The sequence below is a fragment of the Euleptes europaea genome, chromosome 19 (assembly GCF_029931775.1).
Source record: "Euleptes europaea isolate rEulEur1 chromosome 19, rEulEur1.hap1, whole genome shotgun sequence".
Taxonomy (NCBI): domain Eukaryota; kingdom Metazoa; phylum Chordata; class Lepidosauria; order Squamata; family Sphaerodactylidae; genus Euleptes; species Euleptes europaea.
The window spans coordinates 26,786,055-26,805,642 of NC_079330.1; the positions used below are offsets into that span (position 1 = coordinate 26,786,055).

Genomic DNA, 19,588 nt, shown 5'->3' on the forward strand with positions numbered 1-19,588 from the left:
TTGGTGTTTTGTTTTTTTAATCTGGGAGAATAATAAAAGAAGAAGAAAAAATATTCCTGAAGTGGTGCCATGGGACGCTAATGAATTCTGCTTTTAGAAGACACTTCTCCCCCCCCCCCCCGCACACACACAGGGGGCTGGATTTCTCCACGCACAACGCGCACACACATATGCACCCTTCAGGAAGGAGAAGAAGAGTTGGTTTTTATATGCCAACTTTCTCTACCTCTTAAGGAAGAATCAAACAGGCTTCCAATCACCTTCCCTTCCCCTCCTCACAACAGACACTCTGTGAGGTAGGTGGGGCTGAGAGAGCTGTGACCAGCCCAAGGCTTCATGTGTAGGAGTGGGGAAACCAACCTGGTTCACCAGATTAGCCTCCGCAGCTCTGGGGAGGAGTGGGGAATCAAACCCGGTTCTCCAGGTCAGCCTCCACCGCTCCAAACCACGCCTCTTAACCATATACCATGCTGGCTCTCCAGTAAGTACTTCTTCCAAAGCCCTTCCTTGCAGAGGGAGCAACTGGCCCACCTGCTTTAGCTGAATGCCTCCATTGACAGCCCAGTGAGAACTCTGCACAGCTCCCGTAGCAGCTGAGCCAGGAGCTCCAGGAAGCCCCTGCCGGTTGGCTCTCCTGGCATACTGGCCAAGAGTACCTCCCTCCCCAGTGAAGCCAAGCTGCTCTGCAAGCCAAGTCAAGCTGCTCGGCAGCAAAGCCACTTCTGAGCCATGGGCCTCCAGTGACTGTCATTCCCCTGCCATAGCTCAGTGGTAGAGCAGCCGCTTGGCATGCAGAAGGTCCCAGGTTCAATCCTCGGCATCTCCAGTTAAAGGGACCAGGCAAGTAGGTGATGTGAAAGACCTCTGCCTGAAACCCTGGAGAGCTGCTGCCGGTCTGAGTAGACAATACAGACTTTGATGGACCGAGGGTCTGATTCAGTATAAGGCAGCTTCATGTGTTCATGTGTGCATTCACTCCTAGGAGTTTATGAGCCAGTATCTGATGCAACACAGGGGAAGACACATCTGTAGCTATCTTGGGGAATGGGGGGAGCAAGTGCTTCCTGTTGCAGCGTATATCCTGCAAGCAACAATATTTGCATCGGTGTGAAGTGCCATCAAGTCACAGCTGATCTTGGAAGCTAAGCAGGGTTGGCCCTGGTTAGTACTTGGATGGGAGATCTCCAAGGATTACCAGGGTTGCTATGCAGAGGAAGACAATGGCAAACCACCACTGACCGTCTCTTTCCTTGAAAGCCCTACTGGGTTGCCATAAGTCAGCTGCGACTTGAAGGCACTTTGCACACGCACAATATTTGCATGAGTTCTGGAGGCATGGGAGCCATTTGTCCATATATGCTAAAGCCCAGCAGGCTGACCACTGACTGCTCAGTTCAAATTTAAATGGGGGTTTAAAAGCCCCCGCCCCATTTAGATAGTTTCAGAGGGTGTTGGTCTGCAGTTAGAACAGCTAGATTCGAGTCTAGCACCAGAGAGACCAACAAGATTTTCAGGGTTTGAGTTTTCAAGAGTCAAAGCTCCCTTAGTTAGATGCCAAGTTTTGCAAAGTTGGCCCTTTCTGCCAAATGTCTTTCATTTGGCTGGTGGAGCCAAGTGGGCGAGAGCCAGATGCTCTGCCTATGCAGCTAGTTCAAGGAAGGAGGAGCCCTCAATGCATGCAGTGGAGTTCCAGCAACTGGCCGTGCCGATTCCCAGTCCCTCCATTCCAGCAGCGTTCTGGGAAAGATTTCCTGTAGATTGGAGCTTTTATTCTGCTCTAGAATTAAACATACCTGACCCGGGTGGCCCAGGCTAGCCTGATCTCAGAAGCTAAGCAGGGTCGGCCCTGGCTAGTATTTGGACGGGAGACCTCCTAGGAAGGCCAGGGTCATGACAAGGAGACATCTCTTGCCTTCAAAACCCGACAGGGTCACCATAAGTCAGCTGTGACTTGATGGCAAAAAATGTTTAAAAGAATTGCATTTTGCGGGAGGGGGGGTAATTGTAGAAATGAAGGAAGTCTGTGTATGTACCTTTTGCACCATTTATTCTGCTGCTCTTGGGGGGAGCCAAAGGGTTCTGCAGGTGCTGGAGCCCCACCCCATGTTCCTAAGAACTCCCCCATCCAACATGCCTTGCAAGGACTTTGGTCTGTAGAGCATGACTTTTTCCCTCCCTCCTCCCATAACAGCTTGATAGACACCCCCCCTGAAAACAGAACAGGGGAGCATTTGGGACTGCTGCTAGGTCCAGACCACTGTCTGTGAGAAAGTCAGCCGTCCCAAGAGGTGCACCCATTCATCTCTCTGCAAGCTGCTGATCTGGATGTGTCTGTTAGCTGAAAGGAGACAGTAACGCATGCAGAGACATAACAGACATCTGCTATTCCACTGTGCCTGCGGCGGTAGCAACTGGACGATCTAGCCATACCCAATGCAACATGGTTACCTACCCACTCCTCAGGGGAGGCTGACTGGAAGACCAGAGCTGTGAATCCTACAGGGCAGCCTCTTTTCTTAATGTGTATGTTGGCCTCATCTGAGCCTTCTGTGACGATTTAACAAATTCCTTTCTCCTGGCATTTCGACAGACTCAAGCAAAGCCCAGTGTTTTTGACCATGCATGGTAAATTTTTATTGTTTTATTTCCTCATGCCAAGAAATATCAAGAAAAATATATATATGATGCATCATCTTGCAGAAAAGTTTAAAAAGAGAAAGTTTTTATCCTGAACAGGAGTGCCCCTCGCACACCACCCTGGAACTCTCAAGAGCATTCAAGGAAGGCCGAGGAAGGCCATTTTTTCCCTCCTGGCTCATAAGAAGCACCCCCCCCCATCTGTTGGAGGTTTGTTTTGTACAGCTCAGAGCCCCACACAAAGCGGGGGATGACAGAGAGGGCATCCCTAGGCCAATGGAATGAAAGCTGGGGGCCAGCGTGGTGTAGGTGGCCTCTAATCTGGAGAACCTGGTTTAATTCCCCGCTCCTCCACATGCAGCCTGCTGGGTGACCTTGGGCTAGTCACAGTTCTCTTCGAGCCCTCTCAGCCCCACCTACCTCACAAGGTGTGTGTTGTGGGGAGAGGAAGGGAAAGAGCTTGTAGGTAGGAAGGAGCTTAAAAGGTAGAGAAAGCTGGCATATAAAAAAAAATCTCATGCACATGAATTGTTCAGGAGAGTCGAAAACATGAGTGGCATATCCTCTCTTGCCCAGACTGTCGTGGTTTCGCACCAGTTTGGAACTGAGCATCTGCTCAGAAGGGTCCTGGCTCCTAGATGCTTATGACTGGATGATGCACATGTCATCCTCTTAGAAGACGCCACATGTGAATTCCCTGTCAGGGTTTTGTGAGCAGGTCTAGTGGTGCTGGATTTGACATACGACAGATGCACAGGCATTTCCTGGCAACATCTGCACGGGGCTTGGGATTGCTCGTATGCCACCCAGGCACAGGTGGGGCTAAAGACCCCAGAGGGATTGGCCAACCTTCACTGCAGGCAGGGAGGTGGGCGGGGCATTTCACCTGAGCCAGGAGGTAATGTTCAGTGCAGGGTTGTTGTATCCCTCCCCTTCCCTGGCAGTCGTTTTGGCAAACTTCCCTTGGACTCGCTGTTAGGCATGCCAGCGGATATGAACTCTCCCTGTCCAAATGCCCTGCAGCAGGAATTCTCTTGAGGTGGAGTCATATGAAGATTCAACTAGCTATAGGCTTTTTAATAAATAAACTGCTTCTTTAATGGGTCCTGATTGGTGTGTGTGTGTTAAGTGCCATCACTTCCGACTCATGGCGACCCTATGAATCAAAGTCCTCCAAAATGTCCTATCTTTGACAGCCTTGCTCAGATCTTGCAAATTGGGGGTCATGGCTGCCTTTACAGAGTCAGTCCATCTCTTGCTGGGTCTTCCTCTTTTCCTGCTACCCTCATCTTTTCCTAGCATGACTCTTTTCCAGTGACTCTTGTTTTCTCATAATGTGACCAAATTATGATAGCCTCAGTTTAGTCAACTTAGTTTCTAGGGTCAGTTCAGGCTTGATTTGATCTAGAACCCACTGATGTGTTTTTTTGTGTGTGTTTTTTTGGTAGTCCACAGTATCTGTAACACTCTCCTCCAACACCACATTTCAAAGGAATCTACTTTCTTCCTGATTACTAGAAGGTGCTTTTGTCACTGGCTTCTGTTGGCTGGTGGCTACTGGCTGTGTCCTACTCGTGGGGGAGCTAAGATCAAACTCTTCAGAGTTGCAGAGATGGGGCACAACTGACCATCCCCCCCCCACAGAGGCTGACGGGAAAGAGCGCAGGCTGGAGCAACCAATCCTGCAGAGACGTAGTGGGCACCCTCCTCCTTGGCTAATTTGGGCTCTTTAATTTTTAACTGCTTTACTTCTTCCCAGAACACAAACAGCTCTGTTGTGGTGTAAAGTTGGAGATTTGCTGAACTAAGAATTCACTTCAGGAAGACATGGGGTGGGTAAGGCCAGCTGGCGCACTGTGCAACCTGAACCTTCGTGCCTTTGGAAACTAGCACTGCAGGGAGTAAACTGTTGTTCTGGGCACCATTGTTAACTAGCTAGTAGGCACACAATGTCCTTTTATGCGTGGCTGTTCCCTTTGCGGTCACCCCTCTGACAGTTCCAGGTCTTTGTTTTGACTATGCATGCTGTTTCCATCAGAGGTCGCCTCACTCTCCCCCTGCGTTTCCCCACGTTTTGCCTTCATTTTTGAATTTGAGATAAAACAGGTTTCTGAAAAAACGGGCAAAATACGGGAAACATAGGGGGAGAGCGAGGTGACCTCTGACAGTCAGAAACGGCATGCATAATCAAAACAAAGACCCATAGTCATAGGAGGGGTGACGGCGAGTGAAACAGCCATGCATTAAAGGCCAGCTAGTGGATTGTGCAACCTGAATCTTCATGCCTTTGGAAACGGTAGCACTGCAGGGAGTAACCTCTGGCGTTCTGGGCACCATTGTTAACTAGCTAGTGGGTACACATTGTATGTCACGCATGTATAAGTGCAAGTCAAGCATAGCAAAGGTTAAAGGAAGGGAATGTGATTGTAAGCCACTTTGAATCTCCTTAAGAGAGCCAGCATGGTATAGTGGTTTGGAGTGGTCGATTCTGATCTGGAGAACCGGGTTTGATTCCCCACTCCTCCACATGAGCGGCAGAGGCTAATCCAGTGAACTGGATTCGTTTCCCCGCTCCTACACATGAAGCCAGCTGGGTGACCTTGGGCTAGTCACAGATCTCTCAGCCCCACCTACCTCACAGGGTGTCTGTTGTGGGGAGGGGAAGGGAAGGTGATTGTAAGCCGGTTTGATTCTTCCTTAAGTGGTGGAGAAAGTCGGCATATAAAAAACCAACTCTTCTTCTTTTTCTTAAGGTAAAGAAAAGTGGGGTATAAAAACATACTTCTTCATTTAGGCTGAAAGGGGTTGTTTCATTATGTGTGGGGGGCATATATGCTATTACTCTTCCAAGGGAAGCCCTCGCAAGGGTGAAGGGCTTCAGATTCAGCTTTGTCAGTGGCAAGTGATTTCCCCAGGGCATGTGAAGAATAGTAAAGCAGAAACCCCCCGGAGCCCTATCAGGTTTGGCTGTCAAAAGCAGATATTGTAGATGAGTGCTCATGCGAGCTTTCAACAGGGCATACCTCAAGCCAAAATACACCCTCCCTTCCTAAAGTGGGAGATGCATTTGCACTTGCCGTTTCCAAATGCACCCAACCACATACTTCAGGCTAACAACATTTTGCCTGACCTGTTGTGTGTATGGCTGCCCACAGCTCCAGGGTGAACAGAGCAAGAGAAGTGGTGTGGAAATCTGCCTCCTCCTGGCCTCTGGTGGAGAAGGGAACACTTCCACAGAGGCCAAGGGGTCAGAACTCTCCACGCTGGCGAGGCTCAGTGCCACCCCCTGCTGCCGATCACAAAGTGCCCGCACGTCCCAAACAGCCCTTTTGGGTTAGCTGCAGTTGGAATTCAGCGCCAGGGTTGAAAGGAAAGCCAACGGCATTCTTTGTCCAAAACGGGCAAAACAGGATTTCTTGTGAAAACTCAACGTCTGTCATGCAGAGCCAGGCCAAAGACTTGGTGTAGAACAAAAACACAGTCCAATGCTTAAGTCCCAAAGGGATATTCCTACAGGCATGCAAATGGTCAGCTTTTTTGTCATCAAAAATACAAAAGTCCCCCTGCAGCCCAGACTTTGTGTGCCGGGAGAAGCCTGCTTTGGACACGCCACTGTGGCTTCTCTCCTGCTCCTTCGCTGCGTCTCCGCCTCGCCTGGTAATGTACCGCCTTAGAGCTTGCACCAAAATGTGGACTGTTTTCCTCTCTCTGCGACAAATGGCTTTGTCCCAGGGGTGCGCCTGCTGCCTCGCTCTGTTTCATCCTCCTCTTTGTGGGTGGTGAAAGACAAGGTGGGCAATCCCCAAGCAAGAAAGACAAAAGTGTTTCCCAGCCTCTTGCAGTAGGCCTCTCTGTCCATTAATTTTCCAAAGAAATACAAACTTGTGCTCCAAAACAGCTATGAGGATATGAGCCATGCGCTCCTTTTGGGGGGAGACAGCTCCTGGGGCCCTCCCACTGAAAAGTCTACTGCTGCTCAGAACCGGAAGACCTGCCATGTTCTTCCTCTCAGATCTTGCTTGTGCTAGTTCGTCTCAAGGACACCTGGAAAACAAACAGACCAAGGGAAGCAAATCAAGAACCGCCAGGAGGTGGCTGAAATGGCCTTTTGCCAATGCCTTTGTTTCTTTTATGTAATTTTAATTTCTGTGACAAAACAGGTGTCAGTTTTAACAAGCAGGAAAAACACTTCAGAGTGGGATTTCCGCGTTAGAACATAAGAACTTATGAAAAGCCAGGCTGGATCAGACCAAGGTCCGTCAAGTCCAGCAGCCTGTTCAACACAGCGGCCAACCAGGTGCCTCTAGGAAGCCCACAAACAAGACTGCAGCAGCATTATCCTGCCTGTGTTCCACAGCACCCAATATATTAGGCATGCTCCTCTGCTCCTGGAGAGAATAGGTATGCATCAGGACTAGTATCAATTTTGACTAATAGCCATGAATAACCCTATCCTCCATGAACATGTCTACTCCTCTTAAAGCCCTACATAAGAACATAAGAAAGGCCATGCTGGATCAGACCAAGGCCCATCAAGTCCAGCAGTCTGTTCACACAGTGGCCAACCGGGTGACTCTAGGAAGCCCACAAACAAGACTGCAGCAGCATTATCCTGCCTGTGTTCCACAGCACCCAATATATTAGGCATGCTCCTCTGCTCCTGGAGAGAATAGGTATGCATCAGGACTAGTATCAATTTTGACTAATAGCCATGAATAACCCTATCCTCCATGAACATGTCTACTCCTCTTAAAGCCCTACATAAGAACATAAGAAAGGCCATGCTGGATCAGACCAAGGCCCATCAAGTCCAGCAGTCTGTTCACACAGTGGCCAACCGGGTGACTCTAGAAAGCCCACAAACAAGACTGCAGCAGCATTATCCTGCCTGTGTTCCCACAGCACCTCATATCATAGGCATGCTCCTCTGCTCCTGGAGAGAATAGGTATGCATCAGGACTAGAATTCATTTTGACTAGTAGCCATGGATAGCCCTATTCTCCGTGAATGTGTCCACTCCCCTCTTAAAGCATTTGGTATCTCCATTGCAACCTCTGCTTTACCCCCTCAAATGTGCTGTTATTCTGTGGCTTTATTGATTGTAAAGGGACTAAGAATTCTATAAATGTATTAAAAAATAACCAGAATTTGGGAACCGAGCCAGTGATTGTCAGATAGAAGTGCAGAGCAGGCTGCAAGTGAGCCTCAAGAGATAAACTTCATTAGATCCCCCACAGAAGAGGTTTCCTGCTGCATCTCTCTGTGAGTTACTGCAGTAGCCTTTCCGATCAACTTGTGCTGGAGGCTGGTCATTCTGCCACACCTGTGTACAAAGATGCATGGAAGGCAGCAGACTCACTCCTAAATCAGGGATGCAACAAAATTACCTATGCCTCAGGGGATACTGATCATTGTATCTCTGCGTGAATCACTGCTCTAACTAGCCTCATTCAAACCAAGGGCACATCCAGATTAGTGACCCAAGCAGAAACACAAAGGGGTAGGTTCCCCTAAATGCAGGTAATTCTTACTCAAAAGCAATCTTTTACACATGTAAAAATGAGGGGGAAAGATTATCCCATGGTAGTCAGGAGCGTATAAAAAGTCCTGTAAGTCCCCCCCCAAAAAAACCTGCAAAAGATCTTTTGCTGTGGCACTTACCTGCAAACTTCAACGAGCAGAAGATGATGATGATAACACCCAGGACGATAGAAAGGATGCTGAGATACCTGGCCACGCGTCCGAGCCTGTGTGCACCATCCATATCTCCCTGCTGGCCACTGTTCCTAGACTGGCAGAAAGGAGAGAGGCATTGGACTGTCTCGTGGGAGTGCCGAGCAGCATAAGTAGTTGGCGGGGTGACTGCGAGGAAACAGCCGTGTATAAATGGCCAGGGTGAGATAAGTATGAATCCTGTGATTTAGTTCATGATTCCGGCGCTTGTCTAGCACGCAATATAAAATCTAGTGCAAGATTAGCAATTACTAGTATGCACCTTCTCAGTCCCTTGACTCCTTCCTGCCCTGAATCCGGACCCCAGGTGAGCTGGCCCTTTCTTCTCCCTGCAATGGGCCCCCTTCATTATTACCAAAACCCCTCCCATTATTTGGGGCCTCCTCTCTCCCCAGTCATCCCTGCATATCAGAACCTGGTTCCCATGGCAGTCACACCTTTGGTTTTTTGTTTTGTTTTTAATCTTGTGCCAAGAAAAGCCGGATTCTGCAGTGCATCAAAGGGGCAGCCAAGCACGTTTGCTTATTTTGCATCATGTAATCCTTTTTGGGTCAGTCACAGGGGTGGAACAAATACGGTCTTGCAGAGAATTTGGGACAAGTACCTTTGAAAAGGGCACCAGACGTTTGCTTATTTTACAGGGTTATTGAAATGGGATGGTTAATGGTTGTGAAGCATTTTTGCAGATTTAAAACTGCATTATAAATCATGACAATAATTAAAGTAACATAAGCAAGCAAAAATGTTAACCCTAACGGGAAATCTAAGCACAGAAACACTTCCAAGTCCATTGAAGTCAATGGACATGATGATGATGATAAAGTTTGTTTGTGGCCGAAGGCCATCACAATCTATCATACAAATAATTAAAATAACATAAAATAACATTGAAATAACTTTAAAACAGTCTGACCCCCAATAAGCTAGTAATTAAGTTTGTTAAACTCCCTGATTAAAAAACAGCTTTAGCTCAGATTTTTTTGGCTGCTAAAGCAAATAGTGAAACTTTGTAGGAAACATCCGGATTGGCGTCTGATAGGAGAAAGAGAAGCTTCTCTGGATCTGGAAAATGATTTAGGCCCTTTAGGAATGCTCCAAGAAATTTAGATCTGGGCTCTGTGTAAAGAGGACAGAATAAGGTGTAGTGAGTTAGGTCCTCTGGGGCGGCTCCACAAATACATAGGCGAGAGGCCCACGGTGTTCGGGAGTAACGTCCAGCTATCCAAGCCGTTGGCATGGTTTGAAACCGGAGGGAGATAAAAGCTATTCTGAGGTTATGGAAGGGGATACTGACTAGGCATGAAGCTCTGACATGGAGGTGAGAAGGGTTTATCTTGGCTTAGAATCTCACTTTTAGTTTCTGCTGTCAAATCCAGAGGAACCACTAATGAAAACAGACCCTCCAGACCCTTATTACAGCTAAAAGTATTACAATATTGGAGACACAAATGCCCACCTCTGGTAAATGAATGGACTGAGGACCTTAGAACTTTATCAATATTTGAACGCTTGACATATACATGGCAATTGTGGATGGACTTATTTTTAGATATTTGGAAACCTTCTCTAGAAACCTATGGGTATCTCTGCCAGCACTGCTGTTATATTTTTGTCTCTAAATATAGCTTTTTCTTTTTAAATTAATTGTTGGATTTTTAGGGTTCTTTTTTGCTTGTTCATTTGAACTAATTTTTTTTTAAGTCCAGAGAGACCACAATTAATAATAAACTCAATTTCAATTCTTATATTCAGAGATTTTACTGGTGGGGGTCATTTAGGTTAGGTTATGTGCTCCAATTGCACTGAACTCCCCTCCCAATCCATCGCTTTCATTTAAAAATGTTAATTCCAGATGTTAATTTGCAGCAACAAATCAAAACAACAGTCCCATGGCACTTTTCTCAATTAACTGCATTAATTTTGTGAGACAGAACTCGCTTCCTCAGATGCATGGGAGTGTACATTCATCAGGTTGTTCCATTTATATACACAATGGAAAAGCTGGGGTGGGGAATTACATGAAGAGAAGCTGGTTTAAGGCAAGATCCAATCCAAACAGTCCTCAAGTTGACTCTGAATCCAACCGTAGTTAGACAAACAGGAGAAATATATGTCTACTGCAAAATAAGCAGAAACAATAGGAAGTGAGAGAGAGCTGAAAGAGTTAACATCCATAAGGGGAGGTCTATACAAGATAGCTTTTATCTACTACTGCTGCTGCTGAAAGTTAAAAGAGAAGGTGCCAAAGCAGGACTACAGCTGAACATCAAGAAAACAAAAGTAATGACTACAGGAGAATTACTCAGCTTTAAGGTTGACAATGAGGAAATTGCAATTGTTCAACACTTTGTATTCCTTGGCTCCATCATCAACCAAAAGGGAGACTGCAGCCAAGAAATCAGAAGGAGATTGAGACTGGGAAGGGCAGCCATGAAGGAGCTAGAAAAGATTCTGAAGTGTACGGATGTGACACTGGCAACCAAGATCAGGTTAATTCATGCCATCATATTCCCTATTACTATGTATGGGTGTGAGAGCTGGACATTGAAGAAAGCTGATAAGAAGAAAGTAGACTCCTTTGAAATGTGGTGTTGGAGGAGAGTGTTACTGATACTGTGGACTGCCAAATGAACAAATTAGTGGATTGCAGATCAAATCAAGCCTGAACTGACCCTAGAAGTTAAAATGACTAAACTGAGGCTATTGTACTTTGGTCAAATTATGAGAAGACAAGAGTCACTGGAAAAGATAATCATGCTAGGAAAAGTTGAAGGCAGCAGGAAAAGTGGAAGACCCAACAAGAGATGGATTGACTCTATAAAGGAAGCCATGGCCTCAATTTGCAAGACCTGAGTAAGGCTGTTAAGGCTGATAGGACGTTTTGGAGGACGTTGATTCATAGGGTCACCATGAGTCGGAAGAGACTTGACTGCACTTAACACACAAACATACAAGATAGCAGTACAGCCCTGACTAGCCCGGCCGTGTCAGAGCTTGGAAGCTGAGCAGGGTCAGCCACGGTTAGTACTTGGATGGGAGTCCCCCAAAGAAGTCTCTCCAAGGAAGGCAACTGGCAAACCACCTCTGCTCATCACCTGCCTTGAAAACCCCATGAGAGGTTGCCATGAGTCAGTTGCAACTTGACTGCGTACAATTATTCATTATAGCGAATGACATTGCACATGTTGATTAGTTCAGCTCTGCCTCTGTGACGCTTCTCCTTCTCTCGTTTCATACCGCACTTTCCTAGATGAGGTTTTATGTTAGTACAACATTGCCTGTCTAATAACCACCGCCAAGAGTGGTCCTCACAAACTCTGATTATGCTGTGGACTGGGTCTTGTTTTAAACTGGCCTCTCTTTGTAGCATCTCCCCTCCTTGCCCATGGCCTGTCTGTTGGGTAGATAAAAATATCATCCTAATAGATGTACACTTCATGCACCTTCATGCCCCTGACAAAGCAAGTTGACTCACAAAAGTTTATACCGGAATGCATTCCATCAGTCTCAGAGGTTCTCCGGGACTCCTATTTATTTTGCATATTTGTATCCCAGCTTTGTGTCATACAAACGGTGCACAAGGGGGCCTCACCCCATGAAATTTAAACATGCCAAAATTATAAAACAGGTCTTTTAAAATGCGGGACGGCAATCCAGAAGCTGCAGAATAAAAGCCAGCAAGAGACGAGCAATTAAACTTTAAAACAAAACAAAATGCCAGTGGGTGATAAAGCTTGGCAATTCAGTAATGGAAGCCATAGACTGAAACAGCATCAAGGACTTAAGAGACCGTGCACCCTCTGTTTTTGCAAGGGTCCAGAAGACTGAAAGAGAGATGCTAACAGACCTCCTGGTCAGGGAGTTCCACTGCCTGAAGTCCTGTTAGCGTGGACATGCAGCAGAGTGGGTTGTCAGCAAATGGTCTTAGATCATAAGCAGGACATCCCCCCCACCTATGCTGCGGGGATGGTGTTTGGGGTGGGGAGGCCAAAGACCGAGGAACCTTGCCCCCGTCCACAGCTATCCTTCAGTCGCACAGTGAAGATTCTTGGCAAGCTCCTGCCAAAGTAATGTTTTTAAAGATCTCCACACCCCATCAACTCTCCAATGGCCATTCAGAAGCCCTGGGGGGGGGGCACAAGCCCCACCTGACCCACTTTCTAAAAACACTTAATGGGTGCCTGGAAAAGTGTCGGCGGGCACCATAGTGCCCATGGGGATCCCCGCATTAGAGTGTCAGTGTAGGAGCAAGGAGACCTGTATTCAAACATTTACTCTGGGGTTCAGGGGTTTATTTATTCAGGGGTTCAGGGGCTAAGCATGTACTTGCAGTGCAGAAGATTGCGGGTTTGGTTCCCGGTATCTCCAGGGAAAGAGTCTCCAGTCAGCAGGGCTGGAAGCTTTTTTTCCCTTGGAGAGGGAAAGTGCTACCATGGACAGCTCCAAGCAATCTCTTCCCTAGCCTGACTGCTCTCAGACATTCATTTTGCTGTCCCCTCCCACCCCCCCACCAGCGTCATCTACCATCTGCACGACCCTCACTGGTGAAGAAAAGCCCCTTTGAGCTGGATTGTGTCCCCCTCCCCACCACACTTCTGGTGATCCCACAGATGGGATGGCCAGGACACTAAGAAGAGGTGTCAAAAGGCTGGTTACGAAAACTGTCTTTACACCGGGCAGTAGAAGCTTTCCCATTTCTTTTTATTTATATATTTATCGACTTCATTTGTATCCTGCGTTTCTCCTCAGTGGGGACCCAGAAGCTGCTTACGTTGTTCTCCTCCATTTTAGCATCACAACAACCCTGTGAGGTAGTTTAGGCTGAGCGATTGGGACTGGCCCAAGGTCACCCAATGAGCTTCCATGGCATGAGTGGGGATTTGAACCCGGGTCTCCTAGATACTAGTCCAATACTCTTCACCGCTACACCACACTGGCTCTGCAGATTTCGTAGAAGTCTGTCTCAGGAGAAGTTGGTCCTTTGCCCCCCACTTTTTTCTGCTCACTATTTTCAGCCCACCTTTTCCATAATGGCACACACACACACACTGGTACCACCTATCAGTCCAGAATAACAACAACCTCACAAGCTTGGTCATTAACAGGGATTTTTGCCATTTCTGACCCATGAAAGGGTGAGTAAACTCCCCCATTTCTTTAAGAACATAAGAAAGGCCCTGCTGGATCAGACCGAGGCCCATCAAGTCCAGCAGTCTGTTCACACAGGGGCCAACCAGGGGCCTCTAGGAAGCTCACAAATAACACAACTGCAGCAGCATTGCCCTGCCTGTGTTCCACAGCACCTAATAGAATAGGCATGCTCCTCTGATCCTGGAGATAATAGGTATGCATCACGACAAGTATCCCTTTTGACTAGTAACCATGGATAGCCCTCTCCTCCATGAACATGTCCACTCCCCTCTTAAAGCCTTCCAAGCTGGCAGCCATCACCACACCCTGGGGCAGGGAGTCCCACCATTTAACTATGCGTTGTACGAAGAAATACTTCCTGTTATCAGTTTTGAATCTCTCACCCTCCAGCTTCAGCAGATGACCCTGCGTTCTTGTATTATGAGAGAGGGAGAAAAGCTTCTCCCTGTTTTTTCTTTCATTTTTTTGCCATCAAGTCACAGCTAAATTATGGCAACCCCATGTGGTTTCCAAGGCAAGAGATGTTAGGAGGCGGATTGCCATAGTCTGCCTCCGAGTCACAACCCTGGTATTCCTTGGAGGTCTCCCATTCAAATACTAGCCAGGATCAGGGCTGAGAGTGTGTGACTGGCCCAAAGTCACCCAGCAAGTTTTCCATGGCAGAGTGGGGGATTCCAACCTGGGTTTCCCAGATACTAGTCGGACACCTTAACCACTAGACCACGCAGACTCATTTTTGACCCATGAAAGGGAAAACTCCCCCATTTCTTTCTCCTTAGTCATCCTGTTTGTGAAACAGGAAGAGGCTCTTAAAGTGTGCCAAAGGAGCAAGAAATCAGGAGGATTGATTCGAGGCTCCTGCCTGGGCTGGAGTCTGCAGGAAGGGTATAAAGACCCCACTGGGTGATCAACAGCATCTGCTTTCAGCAGCACGCTGCCTCTGAAACTGGAGGTTCCACTCAGGTATCATGCTTGAGCGCTCTTGATGGTCCAATCATCTAAGTCTTTGCCCAGTCTCCTTTGAAAGCTATCTAAACCTCTGGCTGTGACAGCACATTTCATAATCTGGCTTTCCAGTTTATCCTGAATTTCTTTTGTTTATCCTGAATTTGCTACCAATAAATTCAATTGGGTGACCCCCCTCCCAAATCTGAGTGTTATGGTGGAGAGAGAGCAAAGGTCTCTCTGTCAGCTTTCTCCACACCTTGCACAATGTTATGAAACTCTGTCATGTCCCCCCCCCCATTTTTAGTCATCTTTTTAAAAACTGAAAAACCTCTAAGCCTTTCCAGGTACAGAAGGTCCTCCGGTCTCTGAATCCTTTGGGTTGCCCCTTTCCAACTCTACCACACTCTTTAAACAGAGCCCAGGATTTCCTCTGGATCAAACCTCCATCCTAGATGCTCTTTTCAATGCACAAACTTGTTTTTTAAAAAAACAAGGTTGAATTTAAAAAAAGATTTCGCTTGAGCATGGAAAGAAACCTTCCATTGTCTACTGACTATCCACTTTCACAGAAGCAGGATTAAGGTCTAAGGGTGTGGCTTCCAAGCAGGCTCTGGACCCGGCCCCTTCCCAACCCTCCTTCCCTCCCTTCCTCAGCATTCATTCCAGAGCCAAGTTCACCTCGAAGGCTGCAGAAGTCTCTGCCAGCCAGCAGGCACCTCCCCAGCCCTGGAAAACACATTCCCTTGGCAAGCCATCCCAGGAACACTAGAAAAAGACTCACTCTACTGTTAACGTTAGATATTATAAAAAAGAAACCGTACTACTCATGAATACAAAATTGACTATATTCTATTCTAAACACTAGGATACATCAACTTCAATAACAAAGTGAATACATACAATATCTACAATATGAACAAAAACAGACAAACAACACTTCTGTGTACAGCATAATAGCTATCTCCAAAAAGGAGCAAAGGAGTCCAAATAGAAGACGGAAAAAACTTCACATCCAGATGAAACACTCACTCCAAGGTGCTAGACAGAACCGAAAGCGAGAAGAACGGAGGAAACGCCATTCCAGATATATGTAGCGCTTTCACCAAAGCATAGCTTCATCAGCCTCAAAAAATACAAGATAAAGCCCGTTCTAACTTGTTTGGGAGGTGTATACTTTTATATCAAAAATATTAAAGACTCTTATGTTGAGTTTACAGTTTTCCCATTTTTTAATCATTTAAGCTCCCACTGAAAATGGGCTGCTGATATCGAGTCGTCTCCTTCTTTTTGGAGATAGCTGTTATGCTGTACACAGAAGTGTTGTTTGTCTGTTTTTGTTCATATGTGTATAATTGTAGATATTGTATGTATTCACTTTGTTATTGAAGTTGATGTATCCTAGTGTTTAGAACAGAATATAGTCAATTTTGTATTCATGAGTAGTACGGTTTCTTTTTTATAATATCCCAGGAACACTGGCTGTGTCCAGAAATGGGGGGGGGAGTGGAGATACCCGGCTTAGCAGCTGGAGAAGCCCCCATTGCTCTGTGTGGTCTCAGGGTGTTCTGGCCAGTGGGCAGGTGGTTGGCTTGGGAATCAAGGAGGGGAGAAGCAGGACAGCTAAAGCCAGGCTGGCTGTGGGGCAAGAAAGCCCCCTGTTTCTGAGAGCTTCTTGGAGAGAATGAGGCACAGCCAGGCTTGGGAGGAGGTGGGCAGGGAAGATGCCCCTGGAGGAGGGAGGTGCAGAGAGACAGACTCTCAAACCTCCCCTGGAATAGGAGGAGAAAGAAGAAGAGGAAGAGGCCGAAGGTTGGTTTTTATATGCCGACTTTCTCTACCACTTAAGGAAGAATCAAACTGGCTTACAATCACCTTCCCCTTCCCTCCCCACAACACTTTGTGAGGTAGGTGGGGCTGAGAGAGTTTGAAGAGAGCTGAGACTAGCCCAAGGTCACCCAGCCGGCTTCGTGTGGAGGAGTGGGGAATCGAACCTGGTTCTCCAGATTACAGTCCACCACTCTTAATCACTACACCACTGGGTGAACTGAGTCATACACTCTCAGCCTGACCTACCTCACAGGGTTATTGTGAAGATAAAATGGATCAGAGGTGAATGATGTAAGCCGCTTTGGGTCTCCATGGGAGACCTTCATGTGGAGTGGGGAAACCAACCCGGTTCACCAGATTAGCCTCATGTGGAGGAGTGGGGAATCGAACCCGGTTCTCCAGATCAGAGTCCACTGTTCCAAACCACTGCTCTTAACCACTACACCATGCTGGCTCTTCAAAGAGATGCTAAGTCCTACCTGCCAACCACACCCTCTGTTCTACCAAGTCCTGGGGCCCTGGCAGGAGGCTGTGGCCTTTCCTTGGTGATGGAGTCACTCTGCACATGTTCAGAAGCATTCTTCCTGATGAGTACAGGGCATCACAAGTTTCCGGGCTCCTCTCAACTCTGTCTCTCCCCTTGCCCGGGATGGTTTTTAAGATTGCCCTCAAAATTGAAAACATCTGGCCTGCGCTACGACTCACTCACTCTAGTGCTAGGGCCACTCGGGCAAGCAAAACCAGGCAGGAGCTCCCTCTGGAGAGACCAGGGAAATCCAGACAGGTGAGTCATTCACATAAGGAAATCCAGCTGCTGCAAATGGCTGCCATAGTGCATCAAGAGTGTGTTATCCAAGGATGTGCGAAAGCTGCCCAGGAGCCAAATGACAGACTCCTCGGAGCACCCCTATGTGGGGCCAAACTCCAACCGGACTAAGCAATGGCTGGGGGGGCATGGAAATGGACCCCCCAGGACTGAATAGAGACATGGGATTCTTATCTCACTAAAGGTAACTTTGCAAGCACCGGGTTATTACTGACCCATGGGGTGATGTCACATCATGATGTCTACTAGGCAGACTATGTTTACAGGGTGGTTTGCCATTGCCTTCCCCAGGCGTCTACACTTCACCCCCTGAAAACTGGGTACTCTTATCTCACTGTGTGTGAACACATGAACACATGCCTTCTACTGAATCAGACCCTTGGGCCAGCAAAGTCAGTATTGTCTACTCTGACCAGCAGCGGCTCTCCAGGGTGTCAGGCAGAGATCTTTCACATCACCTATTTGCCTGGTCCCTTTAACTGGAGAGGCCGGGGATTGAACCTGGGACCCTCTGCATGCCAAGCAGATGCTCTACAAACTGAGCCAGGCCCCTCCCCTGTTAGGAGAGAATATGGAGAAACAGAGGGCACCTAACTATAGCCTCTTGTCCAGAGTGTAGCTTGCACATTAAAACTATCAGGTGCCGTGGCACTTATCTGACTACAGATGCTAATGTTCTGCTCCCAAGTATTTCCCCTCTACTCTAACCAGGCTAATAACAAAATGTATTGTACCTCTACATCCTTTACAAGCATTCTTTACAACACCCCTCCCACCTTCGGACTGGGAGACTTGAGCCATTTCTGCAGGGAGGTTTTGCCTTGGATTTGCTGCTCTCGAGATGCACATTTTCCCCACCCGAATTCTCAGAACTCTGCATGAGTTCTGTTGAGTTTGGAGAATTTGGATGGGGAAAATGTGCATCTAGAGAGTGGCAAATCCAAGGCAAAACCTCCTATGCATAATTGGCCAAAGACTCCGACCTGCATTTCTACTCTGCTGGTGTCTGAGAAAGGTAGCCTTGACTCTGGAAAGCTGAGACCCTGAAACTCTTGTTGGGCTTTAAGGTGTTGCCGGGCTTGAACCTAACTGGTGTATGGAGAGTGTTTTTTGCGAACCAGAAGGAGCATCAGAGGCAAAGGCCATTTATTCATGGAAGGTTTTGCATTGGATTTGCCACTCTTTAGATGCACTTTCCCCCTATCCAGATTCTCAAAACTCGACAATAAGCCGCCATGCAGAGTTTTGAGAATTCAGATGGGGAAAATGTGCAGCTACAGAGTGACAAACCCAATGCAAAACCTTCCACGAATAAACGGCGGCTCCGACCGCGAGGATGCCTCCTCGGCAGGTAGGTCTGGAGGCGCTGGCGCTCGCAGGTAGACTGCCTCGGCCCAGGGAGGTTCCGCTTCGCCCGCGCAGAGCAGTTGATGGGCCCGTCGGACCTGAATTGGTCTGCGTGGCCATTTATGCCTGGGAGGTTTTGCCACCCTTTAGATGCACTTTCTCTCTATCCATATTCTCAAAACTCAAGGAAGCCCCCATGCAGAGTTTTGAGAATTCAGATGGGGGAAATGCGCAGCTATAGAGTGGCAAACCCAATGCAAAACCTTCCACGCATCAATGGCCAAAGAGTTTAATGCACTCTGCAGAGTGAACAGCCCGAATGGGCATGGCGAAGGGCGCTTTTCATTCGCTTCAAGCCCGTTCCCTGGGGTGTAGGGCTCGCCTATTTCACGAGGGAGTCGCAGGAGCCCTCCCGCCTGCTCTCGCCGATGTCCCTCCAGCGTTTGGGTTGCAGGCAAGGCGTCTTTGCAGCGGTCATCCCGGCCCCGCTTGCAGCCAACGCCCGTCCTCCCTCCCCTTGGAGAAGCCTGCCAGATTCCCCTCCGGGGGTCTTTCCTGGAGAGAAGGGGCCGCCCGGCCGTCGGGTCTCCCGCTCGCTCCCCAGATCCCCCTTTGGGTGGGCATTGGAGAAGCCGGCCAGCCAGCCAGCGGACCCCTGGGGCGGGGGGCCCAGGAGGAGGCCGCCTGCCCGGGGGGTCCCTTGCCCTGGCCCCCTCCCCGAGGCGCGGCGGGGCCACTCACCATGATGGAGAAGACCAGGGCCAGGACGTTGACGGGCCAGACGGGGCAGAAGCAGGAGAAGATGGCCAGCAGCAGGTAGTCGTCGGGCCGGTGGGGCTCGTGGAGGTGGGAGGCGGTGAGGGTGGAGGAGGCGCGGCCCAGGCTGAGGCCGGAGGGCGAGCGCGGCGCGCCCTCCAGCCGCCCCTCCGAGCCGGCCTTGCAGGGCCAGCCGTGGCCGTTGGGCTCGGCCGGCCGGGCCGGATCCGCGGCCCCCGACGGCGAGGGCTGGCCCGGCGGGGCGGCCGTCAGCAGCGCCTCGGTCTCGTGCGCCTCGGCCGGCGGCGGCGGCGGGGAGCCCTCCAGCGCCCGCGCCAGCGGCGCCTCCGCGTTGATGGCCAT

The 19,588-nt window shown here is 48.5% G+C and overlaps 1 protein-coding gene across 1 annotated transcript; it reads right to left on the reverse strand.

Moving 5' to 3' along the window:
* Positions 1 to 2,243: 2,243 nt before the first annotated feature.
* TRARG1 (trafficking regulator of GLUT4 (SLC2A4) 1) lies at positions 2,244 to 19,588 on the reverse strand. Its single transcript, XM_056865012.1, has 3 exons — positions 19,211 to 19,588; positions 8,299 to 8,428; positions 2,244 to 2,338 (listed from the first exon to the last, which is right to left on the reverse strand). The coding sequence occupies exons 1-3, from the start codon at positions 19,586 to 19,588 to the stop codon at positions 2,244 to 2,246; spliced, it is 603 nt and encodes a 200-aa protein (XP_056720990.1).